The sequence below is a fragment of the Ambystoma mexicanum genome, chromosome 8 (assembly GCF_040938575.1).
Source record: "Ambystoma mexicanum isolate Mex_15411 chromosome 8, UKY_AmexF1_1, whole genome shotgun sequence".
Lineage (NCBI taxonomy): Eukaryota > Metazoa > Chordata > Amphibia > Caudata > Ambystomatidae > Ambystoma > Ambystoma mexicanum.
The window spans coordinates 396,567,242-396,588,354 of record NC_090929.1 but is presented as its reverse complement, the minus strand read 5'-3'; the positions used below and the strand labels follow the sequence as shown (position 1 = coordinate 396,588,354).

The window sequence follows — 21,113 nt, the reverse complement described above, 5'->3', positions numbered from 1 at the left end:
GGTGCGAAATTTGGGCTCGATACACCCACTTTTATTTGCGGGCTTCAGCGTTCTATCGCAATGTTTCCAGAAGCAGATGTCGGACGGACCGCAGGGACGCGGGAAAGGTTCCAGGCCGCTTGCTTTCCGTCCTGTGTCTGCCATACTGCCGTAGCCGTGTGTTACCATCCGAGGAGGAGCAGGTGGCGGTACAGGGGGTCTGGGATACATTTCCCTAAACAGATCCTTAAAGTACACCTTCATGGGATCAGAATGCATCACCGTCTGAAAAGTCCCAAAAAAGGCATCCTCGGACAAAGGTCTAGGCGATGGAGTGAGCAGAGGCCGCTCGGGAGGGGCATCGCCCCATGAACGCAATGAGGATGGTTGCCAGGAAGGACCTCCACCAAGTGGGTCCGCATAGATCAGAGGTGCGGAACCAGGAGGGAGCGAGACTGTGGGGGCAGCGGTGCCGGAGCAATCGACAGAAGGGCAGAATGGGTCCTTGTTATCCACATGACGTGGAAAAGGCTGCTCAGCCCCAAAAGGAATTGCCCCAGCACCAGCCGTAGTGAACGTTGGTGCAAGAGAGGTAGTCAAAATGGCTGCAGTGGACCGGAGGTTGAGCTGCCATATTGTCAAGACCTAAGGTGAACTGTGTCACAGGAGAAAATGAGGAAACTGTCTCCTCTGGGGAGTCAGGGGTCTAAAGCAACATTTTAGCCTTGGAACAAGGACCCTCGGCAGAGCCGGTAATGGCAGATTTTGGGCGTTTACTGGACACCTTAGGAATTGCCCCGGAATAAGCCTCCTATGGAAGAACCTCGGCAGAGCCGGTGCTCGAAGGCCTGTGGTGCATGACCACCTTCTGTGCCCCCTCGACAGAACTGGTACTACCACGCTCCCGAGCGTGGGAAGGTTGAGGGATATAGATCCCTGCCAGGACCCTCAATAGCCGGTATTGGATTTCGCCCCAAGAAGGGGAACCTCGGGATGGAACCCGGTACGTTTAGCTCCCTCAAGAGGGGATCGAGTCGAGACTCGTGTGGAAAGCTCCAGAAATGGAGACCTCAGGGCGAACCCCGGTATCCAGAGCTACAGAAGAACTGGGCTGAACTTTAGCCCCTGGTTTTGGCAGGCCCACTGTGGGGACTCTTGGAGGAAGCTCCGGGCGCCTATTAGGCCCTTTACGGGACACCTCAGGGATACTCCTGGTAGAAGACCTACTTGAGCCCCTCCCGGTCCTGGAAGACGTCCCCTGGCCGGGGCGCCCTAAAAAGTAAAGAACTCACCGGGCGTTTCTTTTTCTCATCGATGAAGAGCTGCAAATATGGTGGAGGAACACGTTGAAAGACCTCCTCCCACCGAAGAAGACGCTGGAGCGCCTGGATGGAAAGAGAGTTGCAATAGAAGCACGAGTCCCAATGGTGATCTGGGCCTAGACACTCCCGGAAGAGAGTGGGGACCTGCCCTCGCGAAACGGCGTTCGCAGGATGAACAGGACACGAATCCCAGCGCTCCGGCATAGACGGAGGACTAGATGACCGTGGAACTGGAGCAGGAAGGAAGGACAAAAGGAAAACAATCCCGGTGATAGTGTGTCCGGCCCAGCCCGCACAGAGAAAAGGACTGAAGGGCGATGTGTGGGGCAGAGCTCAGGAGGGTGGGGTTACAGCCACATGCGCTGGCCCCAGGTAAAAATAAAAAGGACAAAACATTTTCTATGCTTTTGACAAAAGTGCTCCGGTCCCGTCCCAATGGACGGAATGCCCCACAAGTATGGAGGAAAGGGGACGGGACGTAGGAGTAGAAGTAGCAATAGAGGAGATAGTTGAAAAGAGAGCTGTAGAATAATATATAGAATCAAAGTCAAAGATCACGACAAAGAAAAGTAGAAGATTGAGATGGGAGAGGAGAAGGAGGGAAGAAGAAAGAGAAAGAAGTGTGATCAGAACAGTAGTTTGGAAGAGCAGTAACTGAGGCAGAGATAGGAATCGTAAAAAAAAAATAAGGTCAAGAGAAGCCTGAAGTGTGGGAAGGTGGTGTCAGAATTTTTGAGAGTCGGTAGGAATCAAGAAGAGAAAGGAGCGGGCTAGTGGCGTGAAAAGAATAAAGATGGAGATTAAAGCCCACCCATGAGTAACAGATGTGGAGTTGAAGACAAGAAAGTAGAGAGACGACAAAGGTCATCACAGTAAGTGGAGACAGGGCCAAAGGGCGGTAGATAATAGAATGCGAGAGGGACAAGGAAAGTGCATTTTGATATCACATTTATTATTATTGGAGTGCTATATTTTCTCCGATAAGCTTATTTTGAAATTAGGTATGTCATGAAGAGTGTGATGTGGCAGCTGCCGATGCTGCATTTCTGTTTGATTTACCAGCAGTGTTGCATGGAAAGGACATGCAAATTGAAGGCTTAAGCAGCCAACTAGCCATGGAAAAGTGCTGTCACTTGGGAGTGTGTAAGATGGCGATTCTGGTCATCGCCTCGGTTGGAGGATTCTCTAATGATCCAGGCCAGGTGATTGGCACGGCAGAGACATCTGCACCAATGAGGGACTCTCAGAACGTTCTGGAAAAGTTGGGACTGAAGAGGCAGGTTGCCTTTCAGACACTTGGCAGTGCACATTTGTTTGAAGGGTCTTCTTTTCTAAGTTTCGGTCACAACCATAAAAGGTGGAGGTTTGGTAGGAGGGATAAGTCGCTGTGGGATTGGTCTGGTATATTAAGTATGTAGCTCCATTAATGGTTTTGCAAGACAATATAACTGTCTTGTTACTACCTTGTGCTGGCATGCTTGGGGGATCAGCATCTGACACAACTTAAATATAAAAAGAAACAAACAATATGTAGATTTCAAATGTGTCGACCTGTACAAAAGCACTGTGTAAGAAATGCATCAGTGCTCAAATCATCATTGGCAAGGTAGACGACAACACAAAGTGACGTCAACTTTTACAAAGCTTAAGGTTTCTGACAAACCTGACCAGACTGACAATTGCGACTATGGCTGCCCATATAAAGGGGACAAAAGAACCAGTCTGTTAAATGTCCAAAGGCAACAGGGCAAACGGGACAGAATCGACCATCAAGTTTTCCCCTACGATCCTTTGCGTGCCCCAGTTAATGGTAGACATGACAAATATATCCTTGTGATTAGAATGGTGCCTTAAGGTGGTGGACCAAATACATTAGGGTTGAACTTTTGGTAAAGAAATCTATAAGGCCCCACTTCTTCATTTGCAAAGTTAAACAGTCTCCCTTTCTTTAGAGTAACCCTGTAAAAGTAACTGCTTAATGTAAGTGATTGCCAAATTATTAATGCCTAAATAGGCCTCTATTTCATGAGACAGATTTTTTGCAATGCAATTCAACCACAATGTGTTTGATCCAGGGAAATCATCATTAAACGTTGGCTTTTCCACAAATCCATCAATATTTGAGTTACAATTTGGTCCTCATTTTAAGTTTGCCGGTCTGGAAAGAAGGGTGCCGGTAAGCTCAATGGCGCCCTTGTTTTCGGACCAGCAAACTACGTGTTTTCCTGGCGTGGCATCTGTGCCCGACAGGTCTGACCCTGCCAGGCACAGCGGCACCGTTAGCTAAAGTGCTGGTGCTTCCATGTCCCCACTGCCATAGAGTCCCAAAGGACTATGAGATTGGGGACTTACAATTTGCTGGCGCCTGACTTCCAAGGCCGCTGGACTCATAATGAGCCGTTGGCAGCGTGAAGTCAGGCGCCAGTAAAATAGTACGGCTCCGGCGGCAACCCGCCGGTAGCACCAGCAGGGTTACTGCCAGACTCATAATGAGGCCCAATGTCTCTCTGGATCACCGAGTCATTTTAACACACCAAAATGGGATTCAATGTCCATAAATCAGTTATGTACTGCATACCCAGATATATGCTCCATTAGGGATGTAAAGGTATAACGGGAAACCGTTAAAGATACTGTGAACAACTTAATTGAACAATAATAACCGTCACGTTGTTTATAACGGTATACTGTTCATACCGTTAAGTGTGCTTTTCAATCCGATTTGGAAAGGCTGCAGTAAGCAAGTGCTGCACAGTCTTGGTCTTGCATTGTTGGATGTGCTGTCTGCCAAGGGGGCCTTGTTTGGCAGACAAGAGCATAGGGAAAGTGAGGCCACATTAGCAAATGCAGCTTTGCTGCTGTGACCGCTCTTTTTCTGTGATCAGTAGAGTCGGGTCAAAGTTCAGTCGACTTTGCGCAAATTGTGTTGAAAGCTGCACAGTGCCTGAAGCTTTGGGTTCCCCATGCAAAGCTGGTAATGATGAGCTGACTGACTGGCTCTATAAGCATACCGGAGACTCCGGTTCATAGACTCCGCCAGACCTGGATTTCATGGTCAAACTAGAACAAAGTTATTTTGTTTCAGGCATTATTTATTTGAAAGGCAGCATACAGATTTTAAACGTTTTCAAACAGTCATGCTGCTCCGCGCTACAGGTCAGATATTCTATGGTGATTGTCCCGATTTTCAATTTGCAATTAGCAAGACCACAGGGACATCGCGAGGGTGAGCTGAGGGCCTGAACTGAAAGTGAGCATTTTATTTTTCCTTTTGTTCGTATGTAACCAAATGTAATAAAATGTTCAGTGACTTGCAAAACAATGGAGCCAGGAGCACTTTGCTTAGCAACCACTCAGCTAGCAGGAGTAGAAATGTATTGATTCAGCCTGGCCCGGCATCATATGCCATTAGTTCAGTAAGTTAAGGTCCTACTGCACTGAGCAAACACACATTGGAACAGCTCTTGCTCTGCAAATTGTAAAAAAATGAAATAAAAAAAATAAAAAAAGGACGGCCAGTGAAGTCATGCATGTCGAATTACTCTCCCCAAGGTTTAGATTCAAGGAACTTAAGGTTATCATGGATCGGATAGCCATGCAGTTCTGTTTTAGCTTAGAATTCTGGGATTTGTAGTTTTCCCCAATAATTTGAAAGATGGGGAACTACATATCACAGAATTCAAAGGGGGGAATGAACTGGATGCCCTTCTGATGCAGGTCCACAAACAACTTTAGCTCTGTAGAGTGTAGACTCTGAACACTTGGCCCATCAGTGCTTTCTGCTAGTAATAAACTGCCCCCTCCCCCACTGTCCTCTGTGTAGATTTGCACATTGGCATTAGAGTTATTGCTTCGCTTGATCCTTCACCTACCTGCCTTCTGCATATGGCACTGGACTCAAGCAGGCAAGACAGAGATTCAATTTGAAGTATCCAGAGCAATGGGAGTGAAATATTTCTTGGGTCTATTCTCAATTTGTGACACCACCAATGAAAGCATTCCTCCCTCTGAACTCGCATCACAAGGGTCCTAATGCACTCAGACCTGGGGAAAACGGTAATGATGGGGCTGTGGTGAGGTGGTCTATGCCATATTTGTGTCGATATGTATTTTAACTTTTGTCATTTTCAAAGGTTTTTTTTTGCCACTATCTTTAAGAAGGTAAATGAACATGTATTGTAAGAATTAAGAAAGAAATCAACAGCGCCCACTGAAAGCTGTCCCTTTAGGATTACATGGTCAGTGGTGAATCCGACATCAGACCTTCATAATACACCAGGCAGCTGGGAAACAAGCTATAGTGATTAGATCACTATGCAACCTTTCGGTGTGTCTGTGTTGGCTATGACATTCTGACAAAAGAAACACAATGACATGGGCTTTCAGACCGCACATGTGTGACTTTTCTCCCTTTCATGGGATAAAGAGTTGTCAAAACAAACTTTGTCGCAGTGAGGGGCCATGATAACGATGCCACGTGATTCCAAAAAATATATAAGTCAAGGCCAATTTTCAAAGCAATGACCTGTGACTGAGCAGCAAGCTCATTGCTCAAAGCTCAAAATGTGCATTATGACACTTCTACCAAAGGGTAACATGTCCGTGATTACTGAACACCTTTTTGCCCGCAAGTAAACTAAGGCTCGATCGGTGGGGGGGGGGCAGCAATATCAGCCTTAGACAATCTTTAAACTGTTTCCTTTTTTGATGAGGTGTAACTTTGTTTCTACCATTCAATGTATGTGAGAGGTTCTTTCTGGCAGCCTCGCACACAGCATCAAATCCACCTCTGCATATATTCTGACAAGAAACCTTAATGGGTTTAGTAACTAAATCCTTCATTCCAGGCATCAATTAAAATTCTTTAAAACTATTCCCAAACTGGAGGATAATGATTAACAGGATATAATAGTCCATACAAACTGAAAATATTTGAGAAGCAAGAGCTACACAAGTTAAAAAATTCACTCAATAGAAATCTTTTGGCTAAGACCCCCTCTGGGCTTTGAATATCCTTCCACATCGGGCAAGTTACAGATGGCCAATTTTGCCTCATTGAAAATTGTCACTCCAGCTCTGTGTAAGATTACAAAATCTATAACCTGGTGATCAGAGAGTAAATGATCTACAAAGAAAATGTTTGGGCACCATGGAAGGTCAGCTTGCCTGGAATATCAGAAGAGAACCGTCCATTTAGTGTCCACAAGCCCCATTTCATGAGCAATGCATGACACCTTATTTTTGGCAAAACAGGACTATTTACATAAAGAGATTAAGCACGCTGGTAACCAATCGAAGGCCATTTTTGGAGGTGGTGTCGAGATTCAGTAAACCGGCTTGCATGGACATTAATACAGCCGCATCCCAGGAGCAGGCAGATAAATTTAGCATTTTTTTTAAAGAAAAGATAGTCAATATTTTAGAGAACACAGAACAAGGAAGGGCCCCTAGACGTGAGAAAAAAGTTGAGGAAGAAAGAGAACAAGAGAAAATAAAACAAGGAGAGACAGCCTTTCAGTTCCAAATGGTGGACGAAAAGATGATCTGTACCCTCTTGAGTCAATTAAAACCTACAAATGATCTTTCATGTAAGATACCAGAATATGTGGCTAAACGCTTAGCAAATGAACTTACACCATTTATTAGGACTTTTGTGAATACGTTTTTACAAGACTCTCGTGCCTAAACCGCTAAAAAAAAGCATTAATAAAGCCACTGTTAAAAAAATCCAACTTGGACCCAGAGATAATGAAGAACTACCGACCAGTGGCAAACTTGATGTGGCCAACAAAAATGTTGGAAAAAGTGGCTTGTTCCCAATTCCAAGCATTTGTAGATAAGGAAGAATTGTTGGATAATCTTCAGTCAGGATTTCGCCCGAATCACGGTACAGAGTCTGCGCTTTTGGCCGTACATGATGATTTGTTAAAGGCTGCGGATGGGGGAAGGTCAACAGTATTGCTGATGCTGGACCTGTCCGCTGCCTTTGACACCTTGAATCAGATAATGGCACAACGGATTGGGTAAGTGGCAAGATGGTTCAAATTATTTCTTAAAGATAGATCGCAGAGGATTTATATTGGATGGATTTATCTCTCAGATGGTGAAGCTGGAATGTGGGGTTCCTCCTTATCCCCTCTCATTTTTAATCTGTACTTCCGCCCAGTCTTCAAAATATTTAAAAAGTATGGTCTGTTTCACTCATATGCAGATGATACACAGCTATATATGGAACTCCAGAATAGTCAGGATGCCTTTGAAAGAATTAGTCAATGTATGGAAGAACTCAATGAGTGGATGACTGATAACCATCTACAGTTAAACGCAACAAAAACAGAAATTCTATTGTTCGGTCCAAAGAATAAAATATGTCAGAAGAAAGACAAATCCCCCCCCCACTGATTTTGGGTAAACAACTGCAGTATGCCAAAAAAGTTAAGAACTTGGGCTGCTGGTGGCAGGAGAACTTGGGGAGTGAGAGTCAGGTAGCAGCAAAGGTAAAAACAGTCCACTTTGCACTGCGATCACTACGGAGTAAACTACCCTATATTTCAATGGAAGATAGAGCAGTTGTGGTGGGGGCGATGTGTGGGGGAGATGACTAACCCCCACTTGGACTACTGCAACAGTGTTAGCAGGAATTCCTCAAAAACAAACAGATAGGCTCCAAAGAGCGTAGAACGCGGCAGTTGGATTAATCGGGAACTTGAGAAAACGGGATCACGTTTCATCAATGCGGAGATCCATCCACTGGTTGATAGTGGAGGATAGAATTAAGTTTAAGATGGCATGCCTAGTTTTTAAATGTTTGAAAGGGCTTGCACCCACATATCTGGCGGATAAGATTACACCATATCATCCCAAAAGGAACCTACGTTCAGAGGATAAACTCCCGATTTGTACTCCTCGAACAAAAGGTGTATTGAGAGGAGACAGAAGCTTTGGAGCCTTTGGCCCTAAAGTCTGGAATGAACTTCCACTGGAAATCAGAATGTGTGAAACTCTGGACATTTTTAGGAAGAAACGGAAAACATTCTTGTTTAAATAAAGGCGGAAAGTGGCAGAATTAGAACTCTACCCCTGGCTCTTTTTTGTGCCATGGTCCAGGCCTTAGTTATCATCTGCGCCCGAATACGGTTCACTCTGTCTGGTGCCTTCATAAATTCATCAAAATCAAAATTCAGGCCCTGTTGATTCATTCTACCATCTCTCATTTGGGGTGCATAAATTCAAATAGAACAGCCACAGTATCAAATAGGTCAGAGAAACCAGTCCTTAATTTCAAGGTTAAATCACCACCAATATCATCGACTTGGACATTCCCAACCCTATCTTGATCAAATTGGGGCATTCATCTTCTAAATAAAACCCTATAAACTGCTTTCATCAGAGCAAGTGGGTCTGTTTCAGCAATGAGCCAAAAAATTAATGGGCTGATCAAACTTAATGTCAATTAAATGAAGAGCAGAGGAGTCAAATATCAACATTTGTTGAGAATTTATGAGGCCACAAAAACACATGCCAATCTCTGCAACAACAAAAAGTAGGGTAAGCGGAAGGATACCCATCTATATGTAAATAATTCTCAGAATAAGTCTCCTGCAGAATTAGAATATCAAAAATAAAAATAAAAATTCTAGAATAGTGTTTTCCCCAAGCTTAAGACAGAAAATACACTGTTCCAGATAAGTCATAAAAGTGCTTTTTGAAGATTCAGAAGGGTTGAAAATATCAATTAGAGGGGTATCAAGCATTTTATAGTTAGGAGTCGATGTCAAATCACTAAAGCCACTTTTCGTATTCCTCATTTGACTTCACTTAAGACCTTGTGATTACACCTCCAATATTTTTGTACTCAGCCCACTTGATCAAAGGTGGATGTAGGTCCCAAGTGATTAAGGAGATCTACTACGCCAACAGGAAGGAAAAAGGTTTGAAACTACTATTCAACTACAACAGTGTCTTGGCATAACTACCACATAATCACTGTATAACATTTTAACTACTCAGCAAACTCTGCTAGCCGGAAGACTTTCTTTTGGGTTAGTCAGGCATCCTTTAATGCCGGCATACATCTAAAAGAATACTTTGGGGTTGCTTTGTTTCTGCAGCTTTGCAACCTGGCCCCGAACTTCGACTAATTTAGCAGCCTTGGTCATGAGGGCAGGAGGGGTAGATTGAGAAGTAGTGTGAACCAAAATATGGGCAGCTCCCAAAAACGTGGCAACATAAAATCTGGTGTAGGCGACTGCGACCAACAATTATTTACTGCTGGTGAAAATGTAACTTTTACACCTTAGCTTGTAGTAAAAAGAATTGGCTTACTCCTTGCTGGGTTACCTTTGCTCATACCAATGTTTATAACCATCCCTTTCCTCCTGAGGCCCTCCGTTATATCATTGCTAATTTGTGGCTGAGCAACTGGCTTCCGAATATTTTAAACAAGCTGAAATGCTCCAACTTTTTCAGAAAGAATATTTCATAATGAGAAGAGAACTCTAAATGTAGGATTTTACAAATAAAAGGTAGAATCTACCTCGACTTCAAGGGCAGGGATTAGAGGGATGGTCCAGCCAAAAGCAGCAGACTCTTCATTAATGCTACCTCTGCCATAAATCCTCATTTTTTGGGTCAGACCCTAAAACAAGGCAAACAGCAACAAGCATATTGGCAATTAAGACCAATTACATATTAAATGTAATGGGGTTGTGAACCAATCTGAGAGAAAACTAAACGACTCCCAGTCAACCAAGCTAAATTAAGTCCAGAGGAAATGAAATGGGGAATCATTTGTACTAATACGAGAGCTTAACGAAGAGGGATCCAGGGAAGGAACAGAAGAAATGGCAGGTAACAAATGAGAAAAAAAGCCCAAATATCTGAATAGTGACTTAACCTTGAGGTTTTGGGTATCAAGCACCTGGGAACACCTGGGAACACCAAGGTGAACATCAAACAGCAATAACTAACTGTGGAGAGGGACCGCCAATGATCTTCAGCAATTTATCAGCCTGCACAGGCCAGGAGTATCCCTAAAACTGAGACCTTTAAGAAAGCCAAAGCTACTCGTGATTAACAGGCGGCTGGTGAGGGGATAAGAAGTTGTGCCCAAGTGCAATATTCAGGCCCGGACACCATTCTCAACTGTGCTTTAGGAGCCTCACAGCACACAAACTCAGAGATTACAAGACTGCACTTATCCCAACAGTAGCGTTAATCGTGGCCTGGCTCGAAACTCCAAACCTCAATGGGTCATTGTGCCTGTTCGGCCTTTGTGCAGTCTTGCCAGCAGGAACTGGTGCGAAACTACACTCAGTCTGCAAATTGTCACATTGCCAAGCACCTTGCATTTAATGGTTCTACTCTTCCTAGGAGGGGAGACAGGAAGTTCTGGGCAACTTGAACTGAAAAAATTAAGTCAGTAAGTAACGTGGTCTTGGACAATGCCCATATCCCATTTATTTGTTGGCTTCACAGTGCATTGCTGTTCTAGGAAAGAGGGAGAGGGGGTCGTTTATGAGAAAGCGAGGCAGGCTGATGGGAGATCTGCAGTATTCACTGGTGCAGGTGTACACAAGTCTTCTGTACTAGTATGCTTCTATTGGTTGGGCGAAGAAACTTGGGGATGTCTTATCAAAGAGATCCCAAGATCTGAGAGACTAATCGTACTTTGGGTGATGGTACCTGCTGATGTGTGGGCAGAGGAGGTGGGGTAGAAGAGTGGGGAATTATATTGTACTGAATAGGAGAGTTTGGGGATCTCAATGTTTAATTGATTTTGGCTAGGCGTATGGCAGCAGTCTGTGAGGGATGTATGTGCATGTGTAGTATAAAGTGGCAGGAGATTTTAGAGGGAAGTTGGTTAGAAGAGGAGAGAGGGAGAGTAGAAAAGGGGGTACAGGTAGGAGAGAAGAGAAGTGTGGTGCTGTCCAGGGGTGAGTTACTAAGCACCAGCTGACAAAGTGACCACGTAGTTCATTAAACGTGTGCAGTGGTACTTGCTAGATTCCATTATTGTACTGTGTAGTTAGACTCAAGTGAGTTTACTCACCGGTTTTGCGACAGAATGTATTTGTTCCTGGTATTTGCTATAGTTTAAATGGGCAGATTATTTTGAGGACAAATTCCGGCAAGCACCTTAACTTTAAGTTTGAAAGATAGGGACGTTCCTTCTAGCAATAGGATTAGGTTAGGAGTTATTTTTAAGTTAAATAAACACTGCTATTCAGAAAAATGTCTGATTGTTCAAGTGCTCTTTCTGGCTTTCCACAGTATTTTGCGAATACTGTGGCCCTACTGTGCCGATTTGAATAGAGGCTAGTTTGGGGATTTTCTAAAGCTAATGTCTTTAGTTTGGCTAATCTCATTTTCAATATTTTTGCAATGATCAAGTTCCAGATAAAGTATGTGTGCCTTAAGTCGCACAATTTGAACCAAATAGTTTGAGATCCATATCCCGAAAGGGAATTTTTTTTGTTTTTGTTTCAGTGTGCAGAAAACCAATGCAAAAAAACATCCAGGAAACCTCAACAATTCCGGCATGTTTTGGGATGTGGCTAGATCAGTTGTTTTCCCCATCTGTGTTAATCTCAAAACTCTGGGGAAGTAAAATGTAGGCTTTAGGCTCACCATGTCATTGAGAAACCATTGCTCATGGCTTGGGTGGTGAGTAGGAGGGGGGGCGAGGGGGCGATGGGGGTTCTTAATCAGCCAAATTCGAATTCCTGTTACACACCATCTTAGAGTGGTAACATGCAGTTGGGATCTTGGCAGGAAGATTGGAGGAGCAAGCTATGTTAAGGCTGCCTGGAGCAACCTGCACCGTCCATCAACGGACTGCTAGTGGAAATTGACACTGTTGATGTACTCTGGAAGCCCGCTAGGTACACAATCGGAGAGCCCCACAATCGTAGAGTAGGCTGCTCGCTGGTAGTAAATGTAGCATCACTGGGTGAACTTCAGTGATCCAAGCTATGTCTGGCCTTGACCATCCATTTGGGTGAAGAAATCCAGTGACTGCAGATTGGGAGGCAGGAGGAGCATGGTCCTTCCCAGAGCTGCAGGTCTGTAGACCAGGCCATGGATAGTGGAGTCTCAGAGGTAGTGTGCTGTTGCAATAAAATGCATCTTAGTTTCATCATGGGGACAAAATATCAAAACTCTTTGGTGGAGGCCACTTTAAAACTTTCTTCTCCCAATGCATCAATCTAGAACACAGTACATGGAACTTGTGATGCAGACTGCACAGTGTGTAGTGTGCAAACGAGGGGAAATGGCATAAAAACCATATAGAAATGTTTAATCAGTAGGCAATTTAGGAGGCTTACATCCTATAGTTAGGGGTTGTGATGTGTAGGTATGAATGTGTAGGTATGAATGATTGAATTGTAAAAGCTCTGCACCTTCCTTCAAATCCCCCTCACTGAGCAAAGGTGTAACCTTAAACACTTAACTATATACATACATACATTAGGAAACAACTCTAAAAGGGAAGGGCATGTGTGTGACTACAACTAGCTAATTGGTATGGGATATTTTTACTTAAGGTATGCAAAGCACTTGGCTCAAACATGAATTAACTTGATTATTTAAGATCTATATATTCACACTCGTCAAACCTGTTTGAAGTATTTTTAACATGATGCTTAAATTGCATGGATTAATTTGCAATGCTAAAATTGGAATGGAGTATGGCTGTGAGGCGATTAAGGCAACAGCTGAATATTGAAAACAATGACATATTTCTAGATGGACGAACTTTGTCAGTCCGGCAATACAGAAGTCAGAAAAATAGGTTTCACAAATTGCTACAATGTTCCACAGAGTACTCCAAAATGCCTCTTTGAAAACCGGTAGCTAGCATATTTTTCATTTACATTATAGTACTAGACAAACTCTCAAATAGACAGTGACAAAAACAAATGACACCAAAAGAATATACTTGCTTTTTAACCTTCAAAAAGGCCGAAAACAATCAAATAAAACTTCATAAACGTTGTTACATTGGTGTAGACTAACCATCAAGAAAATAACTGCGTGCAGATTGATTGCGTGCTAGTACTATTTATTACAACTGTATAATTTACTCTGGCTCTTTAGGCATAGAGCGATTAAGGGGTTGGGGTGGCAATCTAGAGACGCAGGTAACAGTGGGCTAGCACCAGGTAAAAGGAGTAACCAGGGGCATATATATATATAATGTTAAAAAATAGGAAAAAACATGTCCCTTTAAATCCATTGGGACGAGTACGTTGAATAGCGTGTACTTAACGAGATCAAGAGAGAGAAGAACACTTAACGGCAAGGGAAGACTCCTTACCACATAACACATGCAGGAGGCGGAGTGAGCGTAAGTGAGGAGGCCTGCGATTTTCACTCACCCAAACGTCAGGGCTACGGCGAGTCCTGTGGTAAGTCAGGAGGAGGCAGACCTTTGTCATTTTACACTTCTTTATTTAAATAAGAACAAATGCCTTACTATCCCTAGGCCAGGGGGCCCTTTACCTAACCAAACTAACTACTGTGCATGTCTGTAGTGAACTACAAAAGTAAATAGTCTGTCCTCTGTCCAACTGCAAGCTATTCTGCCCGTACCACAAAAAAAAAAGAAAAAACCAGGAGAATGACTCCTTTCTCCTGGAATGGCTTCTTCAGCTTCTGAACACCACCACAAGTCTAGGAAAAAGAGTCCCTTCTCCTAGATGTTCTTCCTTGGTTTTGATATGTAATTGTCAGATATTGTTTATGTAAATGGTGTAGTCTTTGTAGGGGACTTTTCCCAGTCTCCCTTCCCCTGCTTGCTTTCCGTTTAGGCCTTTCCTTTTAGTCTTCTGTATTTTAGGAATGCTGGGCCAAAGTCTCTCTTCAATGTCTCTGAAAGTCCTTTTCCTAGTTCCAACCGGGAGAATTAATCAGTCTTCGTATTCTCCTTCGTATTAATATTACCCTGTTTCTTCAACTCGTTGTGCATCAAATAATGGGTATAATATACCTCTTCTTCACACTCACTGTCTTCTGTTGGGCCTTTCTTATTCTCAAGCCACTCACTGAGATGAGTAGACTGCGTCCCAGAGTATGCGTTACTCTTCTTAACTTCGGGCCAAGTATTGCGACGAGTATTTATTTTATTGTATTGTTCATTTATAACGCGCTTAACACCAGCAAGTAGTTTCCAAGCACGGGATCGGGATTCGAACCTCTGTTGCGCCGCGTTGCCTTGCTTTCAAGACAAACGCGTTGCTCCCGAGCTATCCTTCCTCATGATGGCAATACTCCCAGTTGCTGTGATCCCTCTCGGGTCTTCCGCCGTCCCAGTCACCTTGTTTCACAGGGGTTGGCATCGCCGGGCCTGTTCCCAGGGGCGGGACTTCACACGACGTCCAGAAAACATTCAGACAACTTGCTCTCTAGCTCCGTAAGCATTCTGCTTCTTTCCGTAGCTCTGCATCAAAGAGAAAGTCAGGTCTTCGGAATGTCTTTACACTACAGTAGAGAAGAGTACATTCTTCTCTAGAGCCCTCTGGCAGAAGCAGGTCTACTTGCTTTTATATTGAGCATGCATAAAAGATTACCTTGCTGCTTGATAGTTTCATTTTCTTGTGCAAGACCTATGTGACCCATTGCCAATTCCCAAGGAACCAAGCTGCCGCTTGGACCAAAGATTGAGGGCAAAGGTGTAGAACCATCCTGCCCTGCTGGGAAAGAAGGCTCTGATCCAAGTAAAAGAACATCAGACCTTGCTTGGACAGGCAGAACCAGTTCAAGAACCAAGTAATGGAGAATTGGCTGGATAGGACATGGGTTTTTCCCCTTTCCCTGAAGAACTATGACAATAATAGGAATCTTTCACCTTCCTACCTTTGTATGGCATACTATGATGTAAGAGCAGAACACACAAGTATGAATAATAATCACCTCCATACCCATTTCCATATACACACTTAGACGAGGAAGATCGCAAAGAGTGGAAAATCAACGCTGCGGTCTAGTCATTGGAAACTGCTGACCAATGTCGGACATTTAAAAAGGACACGGGTGAACTGAATTCAGGAGAACAAGAGAGCCAGAAACTGGAGCGGCACCTGTGCCGTCACTGTGGAGGAAGCTGAAGGCAAGCAGGCTGCAGAGCGCAGTGCAGAGGCCAACAAGCATGGTGTGCAGAGGAGCCAGACCTGGAGAAGTTTTACCGCTTTTGAACAACGGGCAGCAAAAGCTGCCAAAGTCAGAGGAAGGTGAAGCGGGAAGCGAACAAATTGCCAGACGCAAGACCAGTCAATGGACCAGGAGCGCAGGCGCTGGGGAAACACGAGCAACGCTAAATATGCCATCTACGACCAGTAAGCCCAGAGAGAGTGAGCGGGTTACCGGGGAGCCTCTAAGTGAATGCCATGTACTGCGTACTACGGTAGCGAGCCCAAAAGAAAATATTACTGATACGGACAATGTTGAAGCAACGAGCCTAAGTGAAGGCAGTGCAAGTATTTAAAATACGAACACTGTTGAGAGAAAGAGCCTAAGTAAAGGCTGTGCAAGTATATTTACACAAAGCTTGTAGAGACAGAGCCTAAGAAAAGGTAGTGCAAGTATTTATGGCACCAACATTGTTGAGAGAAAGTACCTGAGTGAAGACCATAAAATCATTGAAAGTACAAACAGTGTTAAAGGCAAATGTCTGGACAAAAGTGATGGAAGTAAGAAAGGGTTGCTGACCCGATATTGGAACACAGTTGTAGGCTGGATAAATGAGAAAGTGAAGCAAAGAGCGGAGAAACCTTGGCATGTTAGTTAACCAGGCAACCAGTGAGTCCGGGACTCGCACCCAAACGAGAAAGTGGCAACAGTCTGGCAGGTGAGTAAACCAGGGTTACCAAGGATAAAGGATAAAAGGCAAGGTTTATCCCCCTTTTTCAGGAACAAGGAACATACCCTGGCAGCAGAGTAAACCAGGGAAAGGAAGACGATTGAGAGAACTCAAGGAGTCAGCACCCCTATGAGAAAGTGTGTAACAGAAAAGGGAAGACTCGTACCCCTTTAAGGATTCAAGAGAACTATGTTGTGATTCAAGAGAACGGTTTTGATTCAAGAGAATTGTATACTTTTGAGGAGGCTCAAAGGAAGAGTTTTCCCCCCTTGAACAACTTGGAACTTCTAAAATATTATCAAAACCACTGGATGAAGTCTAGGGGCAAGGGAAGTCCCCCTTTTCCAGCGGAACCTTATTTCCTTTCTGCACCTTAGAAGGTTATGTTCGAACCTTCAAGAGAAAGCTATAAGTCTACAGCGCAGAGAAACACCCATTTGCACCTTGTATTTAATTTAGAGTCTAAGGGCCAGTTTAGAATTTTGGGCAAAGGACTAAAGACGCTTGGTTTAACATACTGACAGATGTTCCTTGGTTTGTTGAGGCGGTTCCATGTCATTTCATCGCCTCTAATTTCATCCCCGGTCATTGTAATGTGCACATTCCATCGAAAATGCTCACCGTTTTTTAAACTTTTTTTTTCTTTTCCAAGGGGAGTTCCCCACCAAACCCCCCTCACACACTTATTTTTGAAATTGCGTACCCACCCAAACCTTTAACTGCCCTTTCCCAGCCCCCCTAAAAAATTCGATGAGCACATTAAATGGAATGTGCATGTTAAAATGCCTGGGGACGAACATGCAGGCGACGAAAGGACGTTGTACCGTTGAGGCAGGGAAATCCCTTAGCGTTAGGGATAGATAAAATTTCCCCAACCCCTTTTATTATTTTGACAATAAGAGTTTATAACCATAACTTAACATGCCACTGTGTCCGAGTCTTACTCTTGACCCCTAACACTCTTATAGATGCACACCAACATCCTTTCCCACCCACTTGGCGCAAGCAAGGGTGTTTTTGTGTATTACAATGTGCATACCAAATTCACAAACAGGATGTGCTTTGAAATGCACAGAAATGAGGCACATTCCCCTGTATCGGCTGGAAACGGACTCAAGGGGATGTGCAATCCATCCCAACACTATTCTATGAGGGGCTCTCAGCACCCTCGTGGGTACATGTATCAGAGGGAAAATATTTGAGTTGCAAGCCAACCCTAAAAAAAAGTCACTCGCCACCTCAATTCTATACATACACAGCACACCATTTCTCGCAAAAGAGTCAAATATCAGTAGCCAGTGGCTAGTGAAAATGTTGCACCCTCCATGTATTCACAATGTTTGAAAATCAAAACACTCATGTTAAACATCCTTAAAAGCTGCAATGCTATGTTGAATTAACACAATAATCACTAACATACTTTTAAACATGTCAGATACACCTCCATTAATATTTCTACACCATACGGCTTACAAACAGCTATATTGTAAATGCACTTACCTGTCACAAAATAAGTTGGTGGCCCCTTCAGCATTACAGTCACAAGTAAGGCAGAGCTCACTGGTTTGGTTCAGATAGTAGCCGCCATCACAGATATCACAATGCAGGCCAGTGTAACCCAACACGCATAAACACTGCCCTGTTGTTCGGTTACAGTAGTTTTCACTTGAACTTCCAACTCTACTGCAGTTGCAGAAGAAGCCTGTAAAAGGAAAAGGATTAATTATTCACAAAGTAACTAATTTTCTCCACAGATTTTCATCTTCTACATGATAGCCTTGCACAGTATAAGCTTGCCTCTCACACAAAGGCTCATCCCTACTCAACAAACAGTGCACAGTGAGTTGGCACAGAAAACTGAGCAACACACCTTGATCTATCCTGCTTATACAGACGTCAGACATGCTTTCCCCGGCTGTTGGGTTAGCACAGTTTATCATTTTGCTGTAAAGGTGCTAGTTTTGACAAATTACTCCTCTATGGTCAAGTGAAACTCCACATACTCAAAGGTGAGGTCCAGCACGCTATGCTTGGCGATCCTATCAGGTGCTCCATATTCCCACATGCCAATACTGTCCAATGAGGCTTCCGAATACATAGTTTTGCATCAGAACTTTAAATCTTTCAAGTCTACTCAATAACGCCAGTGCAAACAAGTCTGCTCCAATCAATGGGGCATCTGAAGTTTTCAACACCAGGAAGCCAACAATGTGTCTAGGAAGGTTGCAGTGACCAAAATGGGCAGTTATTAAGTCTTTCATGTCAAGTTCCCCATTGCAACCAATCTAAGTAAGCAGAGTTAACTGTGTCCACCATCTGGCAATGGAGGATTGAGTAGTAGCAGTGGTGGCATGGTGCAGTAGAAAGTGGTGGAAGGATGAGTGGAGAAAACAGAAGTTGCACTTCTTGTGCTAAGGATCTCCATATACAGAAGGGTGGTGGAAGCTAGCTAACCATGCATACAATTAAAGCTATTCACCAGAACAACTACTATACCCTAGCCCCCAAGCCCCCATGCTATGGGATATACAGCATATGCCAGAAACCGGAGCGGATGCAGCACAGAATTTACAGAATTGAAGCGTACTGTTGTAAGGAGCGAACTAAACCCAAAAATAAAAGGGAACATAATTTTTGGCAAAAATGTTGCAGAGAACTGGTTGACCAAATTGAGCATAATTACTGGAAGTTCTGATGGAGGGATAAAAGCAGGTGCGTCGGATCTCCCGGTTAAGGTAGCAATCTGTTATAGCTTTTACAAAGAATGAGGGGTGTACCCTAAAGGCTACCATTCTGTGTGGAAAACAGTGAAACACACAAGAGATCTGCACAGAGGGCCGAGGCTCCGAAACGCTTCTGGCAGAAGGAAAGGCCACAAAAAATACAGTTTGGAAAGGGACCAGTTTAATATCTGCTACAGCCATAAAGGTTGAGCAGATTCTGAGCTAAAGAAGACCAGACAATTTATATAGCACGAGTAATGAAGACGTCTCACTTGGAGGAAAAGTTAAGACAAGTTATTTGAAATGCCCAAGGGAACAGTGCAATGCTGGGAGCCTCAGAGGACAAAATCCACATTGGTTCACATGCCCATCCAGACCGTGTGTAAACCCGCATTCCCTGTGGGTCGCCATTGCGTGCATGGGCTATGTGTCACGCTTTGTTTAACGGGCATGTTTGTCTTTCTTCCTTTCCTATTGTCAGTTTCACTTTGCTGCACGTTTCTGGCAAAGAGTTTGTCAGTAGCGACATGGTAGGTTCCACCAGCAGGGGGAGCGAGGCTGTCCATTAGGTGATTTCACTTCAGGACCGGCGCAAGCCCCCCTGCTGGCAGAAATAAGTGGAAAGTCCCTGGGGAGTTTAAACGCCCGAGGGGCTTGAGAGGGGGAGAGCACCGGGAGAGACGTGAGAGAGGGGAGCTCCAGACCGTCACGGAGGGCATCCAGGCCCTCGGTGGGGTCAGGGACGTTCCTCCACCCGTAGGCCGTCCACCTGTCTGGGTCGGCATTTCCCTCTCCCCCCACCCGGGGTCGAGAGAGCGTGCTAGGGTACATTATCTGAAGGAGACCTCGGCGAGTGCTACACCCTGCCAGCCACCGCTCAAGAGAGAGCGCTGGGTCGGAACTTGCGCTGTATCGTAGCAACCAGGTAGAAAAGGGACAGAGTGAAAAGGGATATTGTGCCCTGCGTGCCGGCATTCGGCGAACACGAGGGTGGTGTATCATTAGCAGTAAAGTAATGTTCTCCACACCGGTCACGGTGATGCTGAGAGGCTGTTAACGCTCAGTCGCTCCGCGGGGTTTGGGGATGAGGTAATGCGCTTAATAGAGAAGTGGATTTGGCCGCCTCAGGGGACACGGCGTGTAAGGCCCAGTGGTGCCCCGAAAGGGTTAGTTCATCCGAGTAGGGGAATCGTCCCGCTTATCTTCCAAAGGCCTGTCTTGGCCCGTGGGGTATGTCTGGTACTATTCCACACACCTAGGTTATATCCGCACTGGGGACAGAGATGTACGCAGTCCTGAGCTGGGCTCTTAACCAGCTTGGTGGGAAATCTGAAGATTCCCGGTGGGACCTATCCGCAGGGGCTCGCCATGCGCAGTGTAGAGGTGAAGTGCGGCACGATGTGTCCTGACTGGGTGATTGGTGGATTTTGGTGTCAAGAGTTGTACGTCTTGGTGGCATCCTGCCGCCACCTGTAGTGATGAGACACTGGTCCGACAAATATTATTTACCAACTGAATACACTGGATCTAAAAGTGATCCCACTGATCTATTTAATTATCTATTTATCAACTGTGAACGCACTTGTTCCCAGGTGACCCCACTGACCTATTTCATTATTACCCAACTGTGAATGCCTTTGTTCCCAGGTGACCCCACTGACCTATTTCATGATTTATTTCCCAACTGTGAATGCACTTGTTCTCAGGTGACCCCACTGAGCTATTCCCTTATTTATTTACCCAATGTGACCCCACTGGTCTATTTAATTATATATTTACCAAAGGTGAATTTACTGGTTCTCTGGTGTTCCCACAGGATCCGTTTCAATATCATGGTAACTAAAGTGAAATTATTCATACCTTAAGGTGAAGGAAAAACAACTTTTAATTTTTGTTTCTTGCAAGTACTAGCAGAGAGCGCCTCCGCTGGGAGCGCAGTGATGTAATATTACTCAAGTGTACTTAGGATTGGTTTGACAGATTTCAATTACATAAACAAAAGCGGTTCATGCTGGTTATACGAAATAAGACTGTTTAATTAATCAAGGGTACTAATATGGCTGTCCGTCATCTGGGCTCTGATGAAGTTCCATCATTCGTCCCCCCTGGGCTTTCATTTGCTGGTGCACATGTGTGCAGTAAGGCGTTAGACCCCTATGCTCAGGTCTTCTACAAGTTGCTGCCCAAGACTAAAGGGGAGAAACACCTTACACTTTTGGAGGCCCTGCT

At 44.4% G+C, this 21,113-nt stretch overlaps 1 protein-coding gene across 1 annotated transcript in view; it reads right to left on the bottom strand.

The window, feature by feature from the left end:
- Nucleotides 1-21,113, bottom strand: part of MEGF9 (multiple EGF like domains 9) — a 363,416-nt gene that overhangs the window by 276,406 nt on the left and 65,897 nt on the right. Inside the window, exon 2 of the mRNA XM_069609886.1 lies at nucleotides 17,662-17,863. Within this exon, the coding sequence (XP_069465987.1) occupies nucleotides 17,662-17,863 (202 nt within the window). The remainder of the gene's footprint in view (nucleotides 1-17,661; nucleotides 17,864-21,113) is intronic.